This window comes from Mastomys coucha, unplaced genomic scaffold (assembly GCF_008632895.1).
Source record: "Mastomys coucha isolate ucsf_1 unplaced genomic scaffold, UCSF_Mcou_1 pScaffold23, whole genome shotgun sequence".
Taxonomy (NCBI): Eukaryota; Metazoa; Chordata; class Mammalia; order Rodentia; family Muridae; genus Mastomys; species Mastomys coucha.
In genome coordinates this window covers 59,407,366-59,424,798 of record NW_022196906.1, presented here as the reverse complement: position 1 = coordinate 59,424,798, position 17,433 = coordinate 59,407,366, and the positions used below count along the sequence as shown (strand labels likewise).

Sequence of the window (17,433 nt, the reverse complement as noted above, 5' to 3'; positions counted from 1 at the left end):
TAGTCCTTGGGAGCTCTGGGGCTACTGGTTAGTTCATGTTGTTGTTGTTCCTCCTATACTTTTTTTTTTTTCGGTCTCAAAATCAATATATTGGGCAGCAGGCATTGCTCTGAGCTCTGGGGATTCAGCAAAAACTAAGACAGCAAAGGTCCTGTCCTCTTAGAGTTCCTGGGTCATTAAGAGAGTCAGAGGCAGACATTGATCAGACTCACAAGGACACAATACAGAGTTGTCATGAGTTGTCATGATGGACTGTGTGGGGATCCGCTGCCCTCTCTGACATCTATCTACAGTCCCAGCAGCTGGTAGCCTATGGTTCCTACAAGCAAAGTAATAACAACTGCAGCGCCAGGTACTGTTAACATGCCTCATATAGTAAACGCTTGATTCTCAGGACAACCCTGTCAACCCGGTAGTGTCAATATCTCCCTCCTCCTACAGACCAGAGCGCTACTTACATATATCTCTGCTCAGAGAAGTCAGTCCAGACTCCCAGGACTAGTGCACATGATGCTGTATTCCTAGGCAAACTGAAAACTTACAGTCCACTGAATTTCAAAAGGTGCTTCAATTTCATGAGGAAAGGACAGAAGGAACTAGAGTAGTTTCTATCAAGTAAAATGTGGGTTAGACACTAGCAAGAACTGGTTAACACTGTTGAGGATGTGAGAGAAAGGGATCTCTTTCCTGGGGACTTTCTTTTCTGAATGCTCTGCACTATAAAATAACACTTTAAAATAGAAGAAAAGGGAAGTCCCTTTGTCAATTGTGTTCCCTTCTCTGTCTCTGTGGGCCAGACAGAAAGTTGAAAAAAAGGAAAGGTGAACCTGGTTCAGGTGACTGTTAGAGGTCACCTTCCTTCCCTAGGCAAAGGCATCAGGTGTCACTGCTGGACAGAGATCTATCTCGCTCTTCCACCAGCTGTGGTGCCCCTGCAGGTTCGGCAGAGGAAGCAAGTTACCGCTCATTCTTCTAGGATACTCCAGGGGACATGGGGTAGATGTGAGGCTGGGAGGGATTACCTGCTATGGCAGATTAAAGCAGCAGCCACTCGTGCACACATGGAAAAGGAGGAAAGGTGGGGCAGGCAGCTGGTAAGCGCTAGACAGAGTTAGAGGAACAGGCACACATGCTCTCTCAGTGTCTCAGATTCATCTGACTCTGCCTAGTGCTTGACAAGGCTGCAGGGCACAGGACCCAGACTGCCACAGTGATCAGTGATGTGTTTAATAAAAAGATAAAGAGAGGAGGGGATATATTTAGTGGAGGAGTAGTCAGGTGTGGGGGAAGGGGGTGCCTCGGCGGGCCCATGCTGAGGCATCCCTTCCCCCTAAGGGACCAGCCACGTGGTATAGAATAGGGTTTATTCAGGGCATGGGGAGAGGAGTTAAGAGGGTAGTGGAGGTAGAGAAAGGGAGGGAGGGAGAGAGAGAGAGAGAGAGAGAGAGAGAGAGAGAGAGAGAGAGACAGAGACAGAGAGAGAGAAAGAGAGAGAGAAGGGGAGAGAGGAAGAGAGAAGAGACCAGCCATGAGCATGTGGTAGTGGTTGTGTGTGTGTGTGTGTGTGTGTGTGTGTGTTTGTGTGTATGTAGGTAGGCAAGAGGACAGAGCAGGAGCAGGAGCAGGAAAGCAAGAGCAAGAGAGAGCAGAGGGGGCAAGCAGCTCCTTTTATAGTGAGTCAGGCATACCTGGCTATTGCCAGGTAACTGTGGGCAGAGCTAAGACAAAATGTGGGCTAGAGGTTCAAGAGGCTCAGGAGCCAACATCTTCAGTACCTTGTGATGTCCCAGCATGATTCCCTAAGGGTTTTCTTTTGGCTTAATAAAATACATTCTGAAATGCCTTCAAGTCTGCTGAGTATTTTCCTCCCAGCCCCTCAGTTTCAACCTGATTTTCATACTCACCCTACGTCTAGGTAGGATGGGTGCTACTGTCTCCACATTTACACTTATGGTTAGACTCCCACAGTAGCCAGTGGAGCCTGGTGCTGATGTCTTTTGATTGCTTAAGCCCCACGTACTTTCTCTTGGTTACTCAGAGCTTTCTGCTTCCTTCCATATTTTTCTTCCCATCTAAGCATGCAAGCCCTAAATGGCCTTGAATTCCTATAGCTTAGTAATAAATTTGAGAAGTTCCCTTACTGACTCTGGTGGGGGGTGGTCCCATGAAGAGTCTATTCTGTGTCCCTGGTGAAAAGTCTACCCCCTCCAGTTTGTTCTGAGGCTCTGGGGCCCAGAACTTGTACAATGCCCCATAAGCTTCTTAGAGGAGGCGGGTATTAGGCAGGATTGGATATGCGTCCCCTGACATGCCCTTCATACTCAACCCTTGAATTAGGATTCCTGGGGGAGCTGGCAGGAGGAGAATGGGGTGTTCCCTGTGGTTCCACTTTAGACCTACTATTTGAGATCCCGGATTCTGACAAGTTTACCGAACTTGGAAGACACAGATGTCAAGGTCTGAAGGTAAATGATGTGCTTAGTTTAGGTAGGAAGGCTCAGCCAGGCACTAGCTCAGCTCTCCTCAACACGTGCAGGGGAAGGAGAGAGACCCTCTAGAATTCCTGTAGGAGGTGCGTGTGGGCTGCATTCATGGCAAGGGTAAGGTGCTGGGGGAAGATAGGGAAAGGTCAGGGTAAGCAAGGGCAAAAGAGGAAGCTTATTTATAATATTCATTTCATGGTTCTGCTCTGATATTCTCAGCTGGCACACTGACATTTTCCAGTTAGTGTGGTTTACAAAAAGCCTGGGAGACTCGCTTCAGGCTCGTGTCTGGGTCCCTTGGAGCTGTGTGAAGTTAAACGAAGCACACCTGTTCTCCTCTTAGGGTCTCACAGGAGTTGTCCTGGAGAGAAAGAACTATGAGTTACTCGGCCCACTTCTGAAATATTACTATCCTCCTCTTCTGAGATATTACTATCCTCCTCAAAGCCAGGCATTTTAAAATAATTGTTGTGTAATATCTTTGGACATGGAGATTTAATGGATATTTGCCAGGCTTGGGTCTCAGGTTCTTTATAAAACAAGGTTTCTTTGAGGGTCTTTCCTCTTGCATTTATAAAACTAAGCCCCAGGGGCTCTTGAGTCTGTCTAATGTTTTTCATAGACTTTATTTGTGTTTGGTCTCTCAGAATTCTTGTAACCCAGTGTCATTACTATTTGTATGGCTAATATTCCTACAAATAAATCAACCTTAAATGTGCTGAGATATATATAGTTCAACTGGTAGAGTGCTCACCCCGAATATGTAGAGTTCTGGGATCAATTCCCAGACACTGCACGAAGTGGACATGGTGGCACGTGCTCATCCCAGCCCTTGGGAGACTAGGCTGGAGGATAAAAAGCTCAAGGACATCCTTGCCTGCATATTGTGTTCAAAGCCAGGCTGGGCTCCATGAAACCCTGTCTTAAAATTCACATTTATGGCATCCACATGGTAAAATAATCTAGCTAAATATACAGTGAAAACAAAGTCCCCCTGACCTGTGGTCCTCAGTTTCCCTTCCCCAGATATCCTTCCAGAGTTTGGTTTTGCATAACCAACAACATCCATGCCATGGTGGAGGCAGTAAGGTTAGCCTGCTCCGATGACACAGCTGGTAGGCAGTAGAGCACAGAGTCCTGGCCTTTGGCTCCAGTTTTCATTTTCCTTCTACCAACCCACACCATTCAATAAGAAAGCCCCATGTCCTCTCTGGATAAGACAGTATAAGAATTTTAAAAGAGTTTAAAACAAACCCCAGCTCCCAACAGCAAAACTAACCCACATGAGCAGGCAGAGCCTCACTTGGCTAATGTACTCAGAGATACCATCCACTGCTTTCTCTTGCTATCTATACTTTGAAAGCATGCCACTCTAGCTCCTTGTTGCCTTTGAGAAGCTGAGATTTGTGTCCTGGGCCTAAGTTATGGATTATTGAGCTCCCATCCACGTAGGCTTGTGCCTGAGGGGCGCAGGGAGAGCCAGGAAAGACACAGAGAATCTACAAAGTCCCCAGGACTCACTCAGAAATGTGGACTGCTGGCATGTCCACAGAATACTGTCTCCTGAGAGCAGGCATTTCACCCTGGAGTGGAGGGGAGGAGTGGATGGCTTCTTCAGAACAAGGTCTCAGACCTGATTGGTGCTTTGTGTCCCTGGGACCTCCATCACTCTACCTTTCTGGATAAGAGAGTTCTAGATCTCAGAAGAAGGTAAATAACTCCTCTTTCCCTCTAGGTTTGTGGATACCCCCAGGCCGGGCTTCATGGAGAAATCTTTCCTGATTACTAACATGAATCCCAGAGCAGCCTCGGGCGCCTTTCCCTGGACAGGATGAGAGGCCAACTGTAACCAGACATAACTGGCCATCATGGGGAAACTGATCAGGATGGGGACACAGGAGAGGCGGTTACTCCGACCAAAGAGGCTTCATTGGAGTCGCCTCCTTTTTCTCCTGGGAATGTTGATCATTGGTTCCACTTATCAGCACCTGAGGAGACCCCAGAATCCCCCCTCAATGTGGACAAAAGTCTCTTCCCAGCAGCCTATTAAACTGGCCATCAGGGACCTCCCCAACAATGAGATGACAGTGGTGGGCAGTGACCCTCCAGAAGCTAGCTCTGAAGTGGAAGATGAGATGCTAGCAGCCCAAGACAAAGTGATCATGGATGAAGCAGCACCTAGCATAGCGATGGAGGACACCCCCAATCCACCTGGAACAACCAAGATCCCTCCAACATCACTAAAGAACAATGATAGCCCTACAACAGCTGCCACAAGAAGACAAAAAGAAAACATCCCACCCACACCTAGCAGAGCACCAAGTCACTTCATCTGGACTTCAGGCAGACAGAGAGTAAAAAGCTATACACCAAAACCCAGGGGAGAAAGGAAGAACTCCAGCCCAACTCACGCCAGGGAAAAAGGAAGGACAGGTACCCCATCCCCAGCAGATGCACCACGCACCCTCCGCCCCACCTCAACAGAAAGAGCCAGTGAAACCATGGCAACCTACAGGATGTTGGAGCCCCGATCTGAGAGAACAGCAGGAGAAACCACGGCAGCTTCTCTCAAGAGAATGGTTCTGAACACCCCGACTTTCTTAACACGTGAAGTAGAAACAAACCTCGTGACTTCTCCAAGTTTGGTAGAAAAGAACACTCTGGAAAGTCTTAGAAGAGGAGGAAGAAACAGCTCTACCACTCCCCAGGGGGCAGTCCCGCAGCACACCTCTGCCACCTCTGAGGAGCAAATGACAGTAGGCGCCAGGATGGGTAGCATCCCAGTGACCATTGAAGGTTCTACTGCTGCCCGGAGAACTAGCAATCCCTTGCCCAGAACCAGTGCACCAGCCATTAGAATTGCCTCAACCACCAACAGGGAAAAGAGAGCTTCCAGAGCACACAGCACCCTAGTAACTCCCAAAGGCAAGGCAACCGTGACCACACAGGTGCACCGCTGTGTGGTGGTGGAGCCAGCCCCAGCTGTACCCATGATCCCATCTCCGAGCATGACAAGCATCCTGTTCCCAGAGGCACCAGGTTCCAGTCCTTCGGCTTTGCCACCTGGCTGGCCAAACCTCCACCCCAAGGCAGAGTATCCCCCAGACCTGTTCAGTGTGGAGGATCGACGACAGGGCTGGGTGGCCCTACACATCTTCGGCATGATGTATGTGTTTGTGGCCTTGGCTATCGTGTGCGATGAGTACTTTGTCCCAGCCTTGGGAGTCATCACAGACAAGCTGCAGATCTCCGAGGATGTGGCAGGGGCCACATTTATGGCTGCTGGAGGCTCGGCCCCAGAGCTCTTCACTTCTCTCATTGGTGTCTTTATCTCCCACAGCAATGTGGGTATTGGTACCATCGTGGGCTCTGCTGTGTTCAACATCCTTTTTGTCATCGGCACCTGTGCCCTCTTCTCCCGGGAGATCCTCAACCTCACCTGGTGGCCCCTGTTCCGAGACGTCTCCTTCTACATCCTTGACTTGTCCATGCTCATTGTCTTCTTCCTGGACAGTCTTATTGCCTGGTGGGAGAGCCTGCTGCTGCTGCTGGCCTACGCTCTCTATGTGTTCACCATGAAGTGGAACAAACAGATTGAGCTCTGGGTGAAGGAGCAGCTTAGCAGGAGGCCAGTAGCCAAAGTCATGGCCCTGGGAGACCTCAGCAAGGTAAGGCAGTCTGGTTCCAGTTTTCCCAGGCATCTTTGGTATGAAAGGGCAGGAGGAAGCTAAGGACTAAAGAAAGAACAGAGAGCAAGACTGCCAGAGGCAGATGCTCCCTTTCCCTGGCTGTTTATTTCCAGCATGCCTGTGCTCTGTGACCATGGCTCTACCCCAACTATCCAAAATACAGGTCATGGTTATGATCCTTATTCTTTAGGAAAGAAATTGAAGCTGGAAGAGAAGTTAAAACCTTCATCCAGGGTCACAGGGTAAAGCAGGCAGTGGAATCATGATTTGAATCCAGCTCGGCCTGATGGGTGTCTGGAAATGCCATTTGAGTCAGTTTTGGAGGAAGAAAAGAGAGATAGCTGGGCAGGTGGGAAAAAAAATGCTAATCTCTTCTGAATACAGGGAGTTCAGAGTTTAGGTAGCCCCATTATTTTCAAGTATGTCCACAGGCTGGACTTGGGAAAGCATGTGGCTTAGGTGAAGTCTGGGAAGGGAGGGCTTTTTTTTTTTCCATTTAATATTAGAGATGAGGGGAGCCCCACTCACTCAATGACAAGCCAGCCCCCAGGGCAGAGCCTTCAGTTTGTATGTACTGGAGACCTGATGTCAGATATGCCAATGCTGGGGCTTCTCCAAGTTTCCCCCCACTCCCACCCTGGGGTGCTTTCCTGCTTAAATTCATTGGATGGTTCAGTGACTTGAAAGATGCCATCATATTGGGGAGGTGACCTATGAAAGCAAATCCTAAATACGGACCCCTATCTCTCCTGTTCCTGGAGGATGATTCTGGGTAAAGGTTGGCTCATAGTTTTTAGTGGGAGCAGATTCTTTCGTGCAAAGAGCATAAGATCTAGCTACTTAATCCCTAGCAGTTTTGATGAGTGGACAGGATGTCCGTCAATCTCTGCAACAGGAGGCAAGGGATTATACTACTTCCTTTAGAGGTTTTGAAGTAACACCATGTTTTGGTCAGAGCATGGAACCAAAAGCCAGGTCCCCTGAGTTCTGATCTGATGCCACTTTTCAATTAATGGAATTCCCCAGACAGATCTCTTCTCAACCCTTTCCCAGCCTCTAGGGTAAATGATAGAGTCCACTTAATCACCAAAAGGTTCTGTCTAACTCTGACTTCTATGACAATGTCTGAGTCCAGATGAATCCAGTTCTGACAAGCCCTGGCACAGTGGTCATTCCTCCATTTATCATTTACACAGGGCACAGACAGGGGGAAAGTCCTGCCCGGGGTCACAGTGCTGGCTGGGTCAGAACTACTGTCTGACTCCCTAATCACCGCTGTTTCCTGTCAGGCTGCTCCTCTAGGAAGCCATGGGCTTAGAGAGAGGGTGACTCCTTGCTGCATCATTGAAGCCGAGGAAGCAGGAGCCTCCATGGACAGGCCTCATTATGAAGTCCTGGCTTCTCTGAGGAAAATCCCTGGTGTGTATCAGGGCAACAGTGTTCAACCCCGCTCTGACCTGCCTCCTGGTTCTTTGTAATGATTCTGCTTTCTATGAACCTCAACACACTCTGAAATTTCTCCTGCAGTTGAGTAAGGCCAGCAAAGCAAAGCTCGCTAAGTGAGTGATGCAAACCCCATAATATTAATAGAGAATTTGTCCAACTTAATCGTCCAGGACCAATAGTAGCAGCTGTTTTGCCAAGCAGTAAGCAGGGGCTGATTGAAACTGTGTTCTTAACTCTGTGTTGAAACTAATTCAGTAGGATTTTTAATTGACAGTATTATTAATGAAATGTTGAATTACTAACTATACTTGAAGGTAAAATCCAGCAGTATTTAATGTATGGACGTGCCATGAATAATGTAAGAATAAGTATAAATAACTCAAAACTATAGCTGTTTAAAGATGATTTACAGTTCCATTCTTAGCTACGGAGAGAGCAAACCACCCTATTTTGTGTCTGAATTTAACTGGCTACGATCTGATCACACAGTTATGATCTGGTCAGAGGGACTAAGTTATGCCATATCTCACCATCAGGGAGAGGACAAGCCGCTGCATTGATCCATAAAGTAGTTCTCAGCAAACTCAATCTTTGGTGTAGCAAACCACACTGGTTTTCAATCTTTGTGGTAAGCATATTCCTGGCCTGTAAAATGTTTCTCCTTATCTATGAAACCATGAAAGCAACCTCCTCTCTCCTTCCTCTCCCTCTCCTCCCTCTCACTGGATAGTGGCTCTCCTGGGTCAATGGGTCCCACTAGTTAAACATTGATGGAGAAGACAGGGCTCAGAGAAACTGGGCCTTCTCCATCAGCTATGGCTCTGAAATTGAGAAGTCTAGAGAGAAATGGGGCAAGGCATGCTGGGAGCCATGGAGCAGAGCTAGTGCGGTGAAGCCCTGTCCAAGCAAGGGGAGAAACACAGGAGAGAAAAAAGACATCCACTCCTTCCCCTTCCTCTGCACTATCTGCTTTAGCATTGCCGTGTGTCCCAAAGTCTGAGCCCAGAGTCTTATTCTGAATGTATTTGGTTCAGTTTCTTCAAGGCCAGTTTCCGGACTGGATTCCTGTTCAGCGAAAGGGAGGCGTAGGAAGGGATCCATGCTTATGAGGGGTCATTCCATATACATGTGCCTTTACAATCCCTCTCTCCTTTCCTCCTCCCCCCTCTCCCTCCTTCCTCCCCTTCCCCCTCTCCCTCTCTCTTTCTTTTTGGAGACAGTTTTTCTGTGTAAGCTTTACCGTCCTGGAACTCTGTAGACCAGGCTGCTGGCCTTGAGTTCATAGATCCACCAGTTTTCCAAGTGCTGGAATTAAAGCTATGCACCACTGCCTTGCAACAATTTATTAAATTCTACAAAACTAGACTGTTATCCCTATCTTACATATGAGGAGACAGGGGCTCAGAGTAGGCACTTAACCCGGCCAAAGACACACAGCTCATCGGTGATAGTTGATGATGGTGAATCAGTATATTTGGGTTTTAACTCAAGTACCCTGCTAACTATCCCCTGATTCATGGGAATTCTACACACTGTTTATTAGTTAAGTACCTGGATGAAAGGTCGTGTAAGGGATACAGTTAACATTGAGGAAGAGAATCCTGTGTGGGAGCCACAAATCATGTTGCTGGGAATGGGATGATGGCACAGGTGTCAGCAGACTCCGCTAAAGCCGGGCACTAAAAACCTTCTGCTCTGCAAACTGTACCGCACCTCTCCTTCACAGCTCGATGGCATCCCTGTAGCTAGGAAGTAAATAGCAACACAGCTCCACAGTGAGTAAGCCGGGAGGCCGCATGGTTATGTGTAGGTGTTCTCCCCCAGAGGGCCTTGAACTTTCACCAGACAGGTGTGGGCAGGTTTCGGAGCTGGGCAATCATTGTATGTTGCTTTCTGTTCTGAGCACATAGAATCAGATGAAGGAGTTTCTTGGGAGCTGTGATTCTAATAAAAAATATTTAAGACTATTTCCAGAAAGAAATGATTTAGTGTTGGTCATATGTACATCTATATATTTATATATCTATACATCTATATATCTATTTATCTATATATCTATATATCCATATCCATATATATATCTTTAGTTTTTACATCTTTGTGTCTATTTTTTTAAAGATTTATTTATTTATTTATTTATTTATTTAATGTGTATGAGTACATTGTAGCTGTACAGGTGGTTGTGAGCCTTCATGTGGTTATGTGGTTGTTGAGAACTGAATTTAGGACCTCTGCTCGCTCTGGTCAACCCCTCTTGCTCTGGTTGGCCCCGCTCACTCAGGCCCAAAGATTTATTTATTATTATACATAAACACACTGCAGCAGACTTCAGACACACCAGAAGCGGTTGTAAGATCTCATTACGGGTGGTTATGAGTCACCCTGTGGTTGCTGGGACTTGAACTCAGGACCTTTGGAAGAGCGGTCAGTGCTCTTACCCGATGAGCCATCTCTCCAGCCCCTTTGCGTCTATTTAGTGTGTGCGTTACATGCTTTCACATGCTACAGTACATGTGTGGAGATCAGAGAAGCTGGTTCTTTGTCACATGGGTCCTGGGGGATGACTCTCAGGTCGTGAGACTTTCCCCTCTGAGCCATTTCAGCAGCCCATGGACAGTATTTTAGAGTCTCTTTTGACACTTAAGGCAGTGCTGTCAGGTTCACATCCACTGGTGTAAGGTGCCTTTTACGATCCCAGTTTGGCAACGGTAAATGTCTGCATGGCTGTCAACAGTCTCATTTAGCTCTCTTTGAAACTGTATATTGGGTGTTGAAGCGCTTTATGTGTTGTTTCTGGCCCCAGATTACAAATCTCTGGACTTCTTTAGCCATATGTACTCATAGAGAACCAACATTCTACAGAGAACTCATTGGCGTCCAAGGGTGTCAGACCCTTCATTGCTTAGTCAATGAAGTGAGGAGCTTAGTCAGAAAGGAGCAGCCATGGTCAGAAGAGGAGCCCTATAGAGTGCCAATAGCAAAAAGGGGTGTAAGGAACAGAAACCCATGCTACATTCCACCAAAGAATTCCTCAGGATGTGAGACTCGGAGGAAAAGCCTGGCACTTGATCCTGAACACACTGTGGCCTGTTTTCTCCCCAGTAGGAATCTTCTTCAACCAGCAAGATACACCCAGGCAGAGCAGGCATGTCTGCAGAGGATGGTCTTCCTATCTCTTGTCAGGGTTGATATTTGTCTTGAAGGGTCATATCAGTGGCCTGCATAGCCAGCTGCTTGCTGAAGAATGGGGAGTCTATGGATAGAAAGCTGCCATCTTGGCCATTCCTACCTCTGTGGGTCCCATTCATGTTAGGTTCCAGAGAAGCTACTGTGCTCTAAGAGAGCTCATCTTGGCTGGACTGAGGGGTGTTCTTCAACTGTTTAACTAATCCTTGATGTCCTTCTAATTGTCAGAATAAGATAGAAGGAATCTCTCTCTCTCTCTCTCTCTCTCTCTCTCTCTCATTGGTACAGCTCACACTGGCCTCCAACACTAATCCCAGCTGAATCCTCAGTCTTTGAGTCATTTTTCCCCAGCCCCGGGCTGCAGCTCAGTGGTAGAGTACTTGCCTAGTGCACTCCTTTCCTTGGATTACTGGATGAAGACTTTAGAAACAAACAGGCAGTGCCAGCAGATGACACAAGAAGCAATTATTAATAGCACAGGACAAACATCCACACAAGCCTACTCCAACTGCTTGTTGTTTCCATGGATATGCATGTGCCTATAGAGGCATTTCAGGCATCCATACAGCACAGTGATATTTTCTCCCATAGAACATGATAGGGTTAAATGTCAAAGTAATATTCATGGCTCTCTACAAAGAACAGCATGCATTCTAGGTGCTCTACCACCTGAACTGATCAGAGAATAAACCCAACAAGTGACTGTAAGAAATGAGAGTGGTAGTTAATAAGGGGATTTCGGAGCGTGAGGAGTTACTTCGAGGAAAATGCACGGGGACAGGGTAGTGAGGACCCTCCCTGAGGGGAGGCCAAAGAGTGGGCTTTAGAATAGAACTGGGCAAGCATTCCTGCAGGAAGGAAGAGCACTCCCAAAGGCCCAGGGCTGGAAGGAGCAGGGCACATCAGTGCCGTAAGTGGTCAGGGCAGGGAGACTGGTACAGGGCATCCCAGGGGAGGATAGGGCACCTGGGAATTGGATACTGAGTTTAGGTTTCATTTGAGGTACAGGAAGAGATGATCAGAGTCTTGTTTCAGAAGTCATCCCCAAACTGCTGTGTAGAGAATGAATTATAGGTGCACAGTAATAGAAGGAGGAGTAGCAGCAAGCCTGACTAGGAGCTGTTTGGAGCACCCAGTTGTCCAGCTGTATATGTGTGTGTGCACATGCATTCATGCATATGCACACCGTAGTCTCATCTTATCCACAAGGGATGCATGTCATGATCCCTACTGGACAGGTCTAAAATTTATAACGTTTACTTTATAGATCTTCTCTTTGGCATAGCTAAGTTTTAAGTATCATTATGTTTGTACTTTCAAGCCCTTATTAAATAAGATAAGGGTTGTTTGAGTGCAAACACTGCAAATCGAGGATGGTCTGATTACTCAGATAACTACTAAGTGACTGGTGGGTGGGTAACAAATATACCATGGACACACAGAACACAGATGACTCATGTCCCAGGCAGGATGGGCTGGGACAGCCTCAGAGTCCATCAAGCTACTCGGAACGCCATACAGTTTAGAAGTTACAATTTGTTTATTTCTGGAGCTTTCCATCAGCGAAGTCTGGACCACAGTTGAATGCAGGATACTAAAACCAAGGCACATGAACCTGCATCATACATGCACACAGATACACACATGCATGCACACAGTTGTCCATCCATGGAGATGTTCTGAAGACATTATGGTCCGAACTTGGCAATGAGGAGAGAGGGCAGGAGAAATCAAGGATGGTGATGAGCAGAGAATGATCCAGCCCATTTTCGGAATGAGCAGAGAGTGATCCAGCCACAAAGAAAGAGAAGCCCGGAGGGAAAATGAAAATCGGTTCAGGAAACTCAGGAACTCTACTTGGGAGTGGTGAGTCTGGGCTCTTCTATGGCTGCCCAGGAAGTGGTTGCACACAGAAGCCTGAAGATGGGGCATCAGGCCTGGGTGTGAAGTGTGAATTTGTGGGTTGATAACAAATGTCAGTCAAGGGAGGACCAAAGCTCTGAGATGAGAAAGAGCAGGGTGCAAAGGACCCTGTCTTGGCCTGTCAGGTCTGTGATACGGTGACAAATCAAATATCCTGCCGGCTCTCTGGGAGCTCAGCTTAATGGAGGGACTGGAGTTGGTCCAGCCTTTGTGGTACCTGATGCTTATTAAGAAGGAGAATATAAAACCACTTCTACAAAATTAGGCATGTAAACGGAGAGAGGCCCAGTAACCTAAGCCTCATCAGCTACACAGTAACAAGTGTTAGCATCAGGTCTTCCAAAGCCCATGACGTTACATGGCATCGCATAGGCAGGTCTCAAGACCTGTTGCCAGGGCAACAGCTGCCATATTCCCAGAATCCATTAGGCTCATCTCCCACCTTTACCTGCGGCCACTATGTCAGAACCCGTGTGTGTGTGTGTGTCTGTGTGTGTATATGTATACACACATATATATACATATATACATATATATGGAACATTCCTCTCTCTCTCTCTCTCTCTCTCTCTCTCTCTCCTCTCTTTCTGCTACTGCCCCCTCTCTCTCAATTAAACCTCTTACATGTGGAACTGTTTGGGTCTAGTGTGTGGTATGTTCTGACGTGACCCACCATTCTAACACATCAACAAGTTCTCCTTGGGCAGGGGGAAGATGGAGGAGTCAAAGCCAATAGTTACAGCATCATGAGGAAATGTGAAGGCAAGTGTTGAGGGACTTTGTACTACAGATGGTCGGGGAGGTCTGGTAAAGTGGGATACGGAGGCTGCCCTGAAGGAATTTGGTGTTGTCCTGTGCTGAGGTTGGACCAGGGGAAAGGGGCTGTGTGTGAGGAAAGATACTGCAGCTGCGCTGTGTAGAGTGTGGTCCCAGCTCCAGCAGCTGAGCACTTGAGTGCAGGAAAGGAACTGTGAGATGCCCACCGAGCACTCAGTATTCAAAAAAGAATGCAGAACAGCTTTAACCTCTTTATGTCCATTGCATTGCAGGGGCACACCTAGAGAAATGCGAAGATAGCTCTGTGGTAGATCACTGGTCTGATAAGTTTGATCTATGAGTTTGATACCCCAGTACAGTAACAACAACAAAGTTTGGATGTGGGGAGGCTCTGGATTTATGTTATTTCGCTGGGTGGTGTCAGTGGCACATACTTTTAATCCCAGCACTCAGGAGACAGGCAGATGGATCTCCATGAGTTCAAGGCCAGACTGGTTTACAGAGTGAGTTTCAGGACAGTCAGGGCTGTCTCAAAATAAAAAAGTAGGTTATTAAAATGAGTCACAGACTGGGTGTGGTGGCACATGCTCTTTATCACAGCATTTGGGAGGCAGAGGCAGGCAGATCTCTGTGTGTTCCAGGCCAGTCAGTGCTGCACAGCGAAACTATGTCAAAATTCAAAACAAAACTAAGCTGAACAAAAGAGAACCCAATTGTTTTCAGTGCCGCACTGTGGATGAGCAGGAGACCCTCTCTCTAGGGGACAGTGGGGTTCTAGAACATAGAGGAGAGGCACAGTGTGACTGATGCACTTGAAAGTCACTGTGGCTGAGGGGTGGAGAATAAACCTGAAGAGGAGCAGAGACAAACTCTAGAGGCAAGAGAGTGAAGGCCCAACTGAGCAGCCTGAGCCTAGGCCTGCTGGCTCACTGGTTTGCACTGTAAGGCAGACGGAAGAATGTGCTCACAGCCACTACTACTTCCACTTCCAGGGTCCAACACCCCTTTCTGACCCACATGGTGCAGATACACATGCGAAGACAAAAACACTCATCAATATTAAACAAATAGTTTTTTAAAAGGTTGACATAAAAATCTGTTGATCTGAGTTTGATTCCTGGAACCCACAAAAAGTGGAAAGAGAATCAACTCTGCAAAGTTGTTTTCAGATTTACACACACACACACACACACACACATGCACACTCACATACACACACATTTACACACACTCAAACACATACACACACGTACACACATACACATACACTCACACATGCACACACATACACACTCACACACTCACACACACAGTCAAACACACTCACTCATACACATACACACATGTACACACACATACACACACACTCACACATGCACACACACACTCACACACACACTCAAACACACACTCATACACATACATACACATACACACATACACATACACTCACACATGCACACCCACACACACACTCACACACACTCAAACATACTTACACTCATACACACTCACACACATACTCACACTCACATATACACATATACACACGCACACACACACACACTCACATATACACACAAACATACACATACACACTCACACTCACATCCACTCACACACATATACACACACACACATATACACACACACTCAAGCCCCCACAGAAAGCAACAATAATAAACAAAATATAGTAATTAAAAAAAAAAAGAAATGGCTGAGAGTTGCATAAGTGTGACTCAGTATTCAAGGCGAGGAGGGGCTAAACAGCACTCCACTACCCACCACCCACCACCACCCCACCACCCCACCACCTACCACCACTCCACCACCCACCACCCATCACCCACCACCACCTCACCACCCCACCACCCACACCACTCCACCACCCACCACCACCCCACAAAAGACTGCAAAGCTAGAAATGCATACTGAGACTGCCCAGGAGCACACAGGGAGTTATTTTAGCTGGAATAAATCTGAGCAGCAGAAAATCATTAGGGATGTGCACTGTGGAGCAAAGATCAGTCTCTTGGCTCTCTGTGGACAGAGCAAACCATTCCGAAATGTAGCCTGCCCGCACTTCTCTGCCTCCAGTGGACTCGATGGGAGAAAGCCAAGGTGGACATGCAGTGATCAGTGAGGTGAATGGGACAGTGGCTGCAGCACCGCCACCTCTTTCTCGATAACCTCTCAGGTGTGTCACAAAAGTATTAGAGGAGCTTACTGAAGTGCACAGCTCCCCTTCACACTCAGCTTGGTCATTTCAGCTCTGTGGCATTCACTTAGACGGCCATTCTTTTTAACACATGCGTACCAGCCACTCACCAAGCCTTCCCTACCCTTCACTGCAGGAGGCCTTCCTGAGCGCCTCACAGAGCAGCACCAGTTAGGCCTCTCTTCTTGTGACCCATACTCTGCTTTGCTTGAATCTGTGTGCTAGGTCTCAGTTCCTTTCTGAATGCAAACTCCATGTCCTCCATCTCTTTTCTCCTCATAACCACCAACACAGTCCCTTATATGGCCCAGGGCACACCCTCAATGGCATGTGTTCGGTACACGAGTAGAGTGACTGGACTGGATGGGAGGGTAGCCTGTGGTCAGGTGGTATTTTCAGAGCTGAACAGAGAATGAAGCTCTTTAGATTGTGGGTGGACCTTGGTGGCCAATGAAGGAAGCAGAGGGAATGTAAAGATAGTCACTAAGGCAACTGTGAGTAACCTTGGTGCTTAAAGATAGTGACACAGGCCACCTGGGACTGTCTTTGTACCTTCCTTACCTTTGTTGAGAGCCACGAGTCAGGAGACCAGAGATGGCTACACGAAAAGATCACTGCATGGTAAAAATAGATAGACAGGCAAACACACAGACAGACAAATGTAGGATCTAGGAGATGGTGGTTTACTTCTGCAAAGCACTCCATAGAGGGGGCTGAGGTAGGAGGGTCACCACGAAGGCCAGCCTGGACTGTATAGTGAGTTCTAGGCTAACCTAGGCTACATAGTACACCCATCTTTAAAAATAAATAAAAGATTGGACTCTAATTGAGTAGACAATTCCTATATCACCCAGATTTCTGTGCAGGAACAAATGATCATCCAGGTTAGCAGAGAAGAACAGAGAGGGCATCTTTGGCAGAGGGAAAGGGCATGGACAGGGAAAAGGAGTAGAAATTGATGAAGTGAATCTATCATCTGCTTAATAAATATACCGCATCTTTATCATGTCTGTTCACATGCAAAGAAATTGGGGGAAAGCTAGGACAGAAAAGAATAGGCATCTATAAGAGGGGGCTGGAGAGATGGCTCAGAGGTTAAGAGCGCAGGTTGCTCTTCAGAGATGCTGAGTTCAATTCCCACGTGGTGGCTCATAACCATCTATAATGAGATCTAGCACCCTCTTCTGGTGTGCAGGTATATACTCAGTCAGGACACTGTACACATAATAAATAAACTTAAAAAGAGAGAGATGAACAGAGGATGGTGACATTTAAATGGAGCAAAGCATGAGGAGGGAGGAGCCAAAGCAGGGCAATCAGAAGGAGAGGGAGGAGGGGGAGGGAGAGGAGGGGAAGAAAGGGAGGGGGAAGAGGAAGAGGGGGAGGAGGAGGAAGAAGAAGAGGGGGAAGAAGAGGGGGAGGAGGGAGAGGAGGACGAGGGGGAGAAGAGGGGGAAGAAGAGGAGGAAGGGGAGGAGGAAGAAGAGGAAGAGGAGGAAGAGGGGGAGGAGGGGGAGAAGGAGCCTGGGATGTGCTGTCTGGGGACGTGACACATTTGAGACAAAAGGTAGTGAGCTCATAACCATCTATAATGAGATACTTTCTGAGGACAGACTAGATCCTGGGGTGTTGCAGTAGCAGCTTCCCTAGAGAGAAGGACAGGCAGAGAGGAAGAGGCAAGGTCTCTCCATGACATCTTGTGACTCATCTCT

The 17,433-nt window shown here is 47.4% G+C and overlaps 1 protein-coding gene across 5 annotated transcripts in view; it reads left to right on the top strand.

Annotated features, from left to right (window-relative positions):
• The first annotated feature begins 2,324 nt into the window (after positions 1 to 2,324).
• Slc24a1 (solute carrier family 24 member 1) overlaps positions 2,325 to 17,433 on the top strand; it is a 35,429-nt gene continuing 20,320 nt past the window's right edge. For 4 of the 5 annotated variants that reach the window (XM_031345885.1, XM_031345883.1, XM_031345884.1 and 1 more), the window contains exon 1: positions 4,352 to 6,151. In XM_031345885.1, coding sequence (XP_031201745.1) covers positions 4,352 to 6,151 — 1,800 coding nt within the window. Of the gene's footprint in view, positions 2,466 to 4,218; positions 6,152 to 17,433 lie in introns of those variants that run through there. The other variant, XM_031345881.1, reaches the window with a different exon arrangement.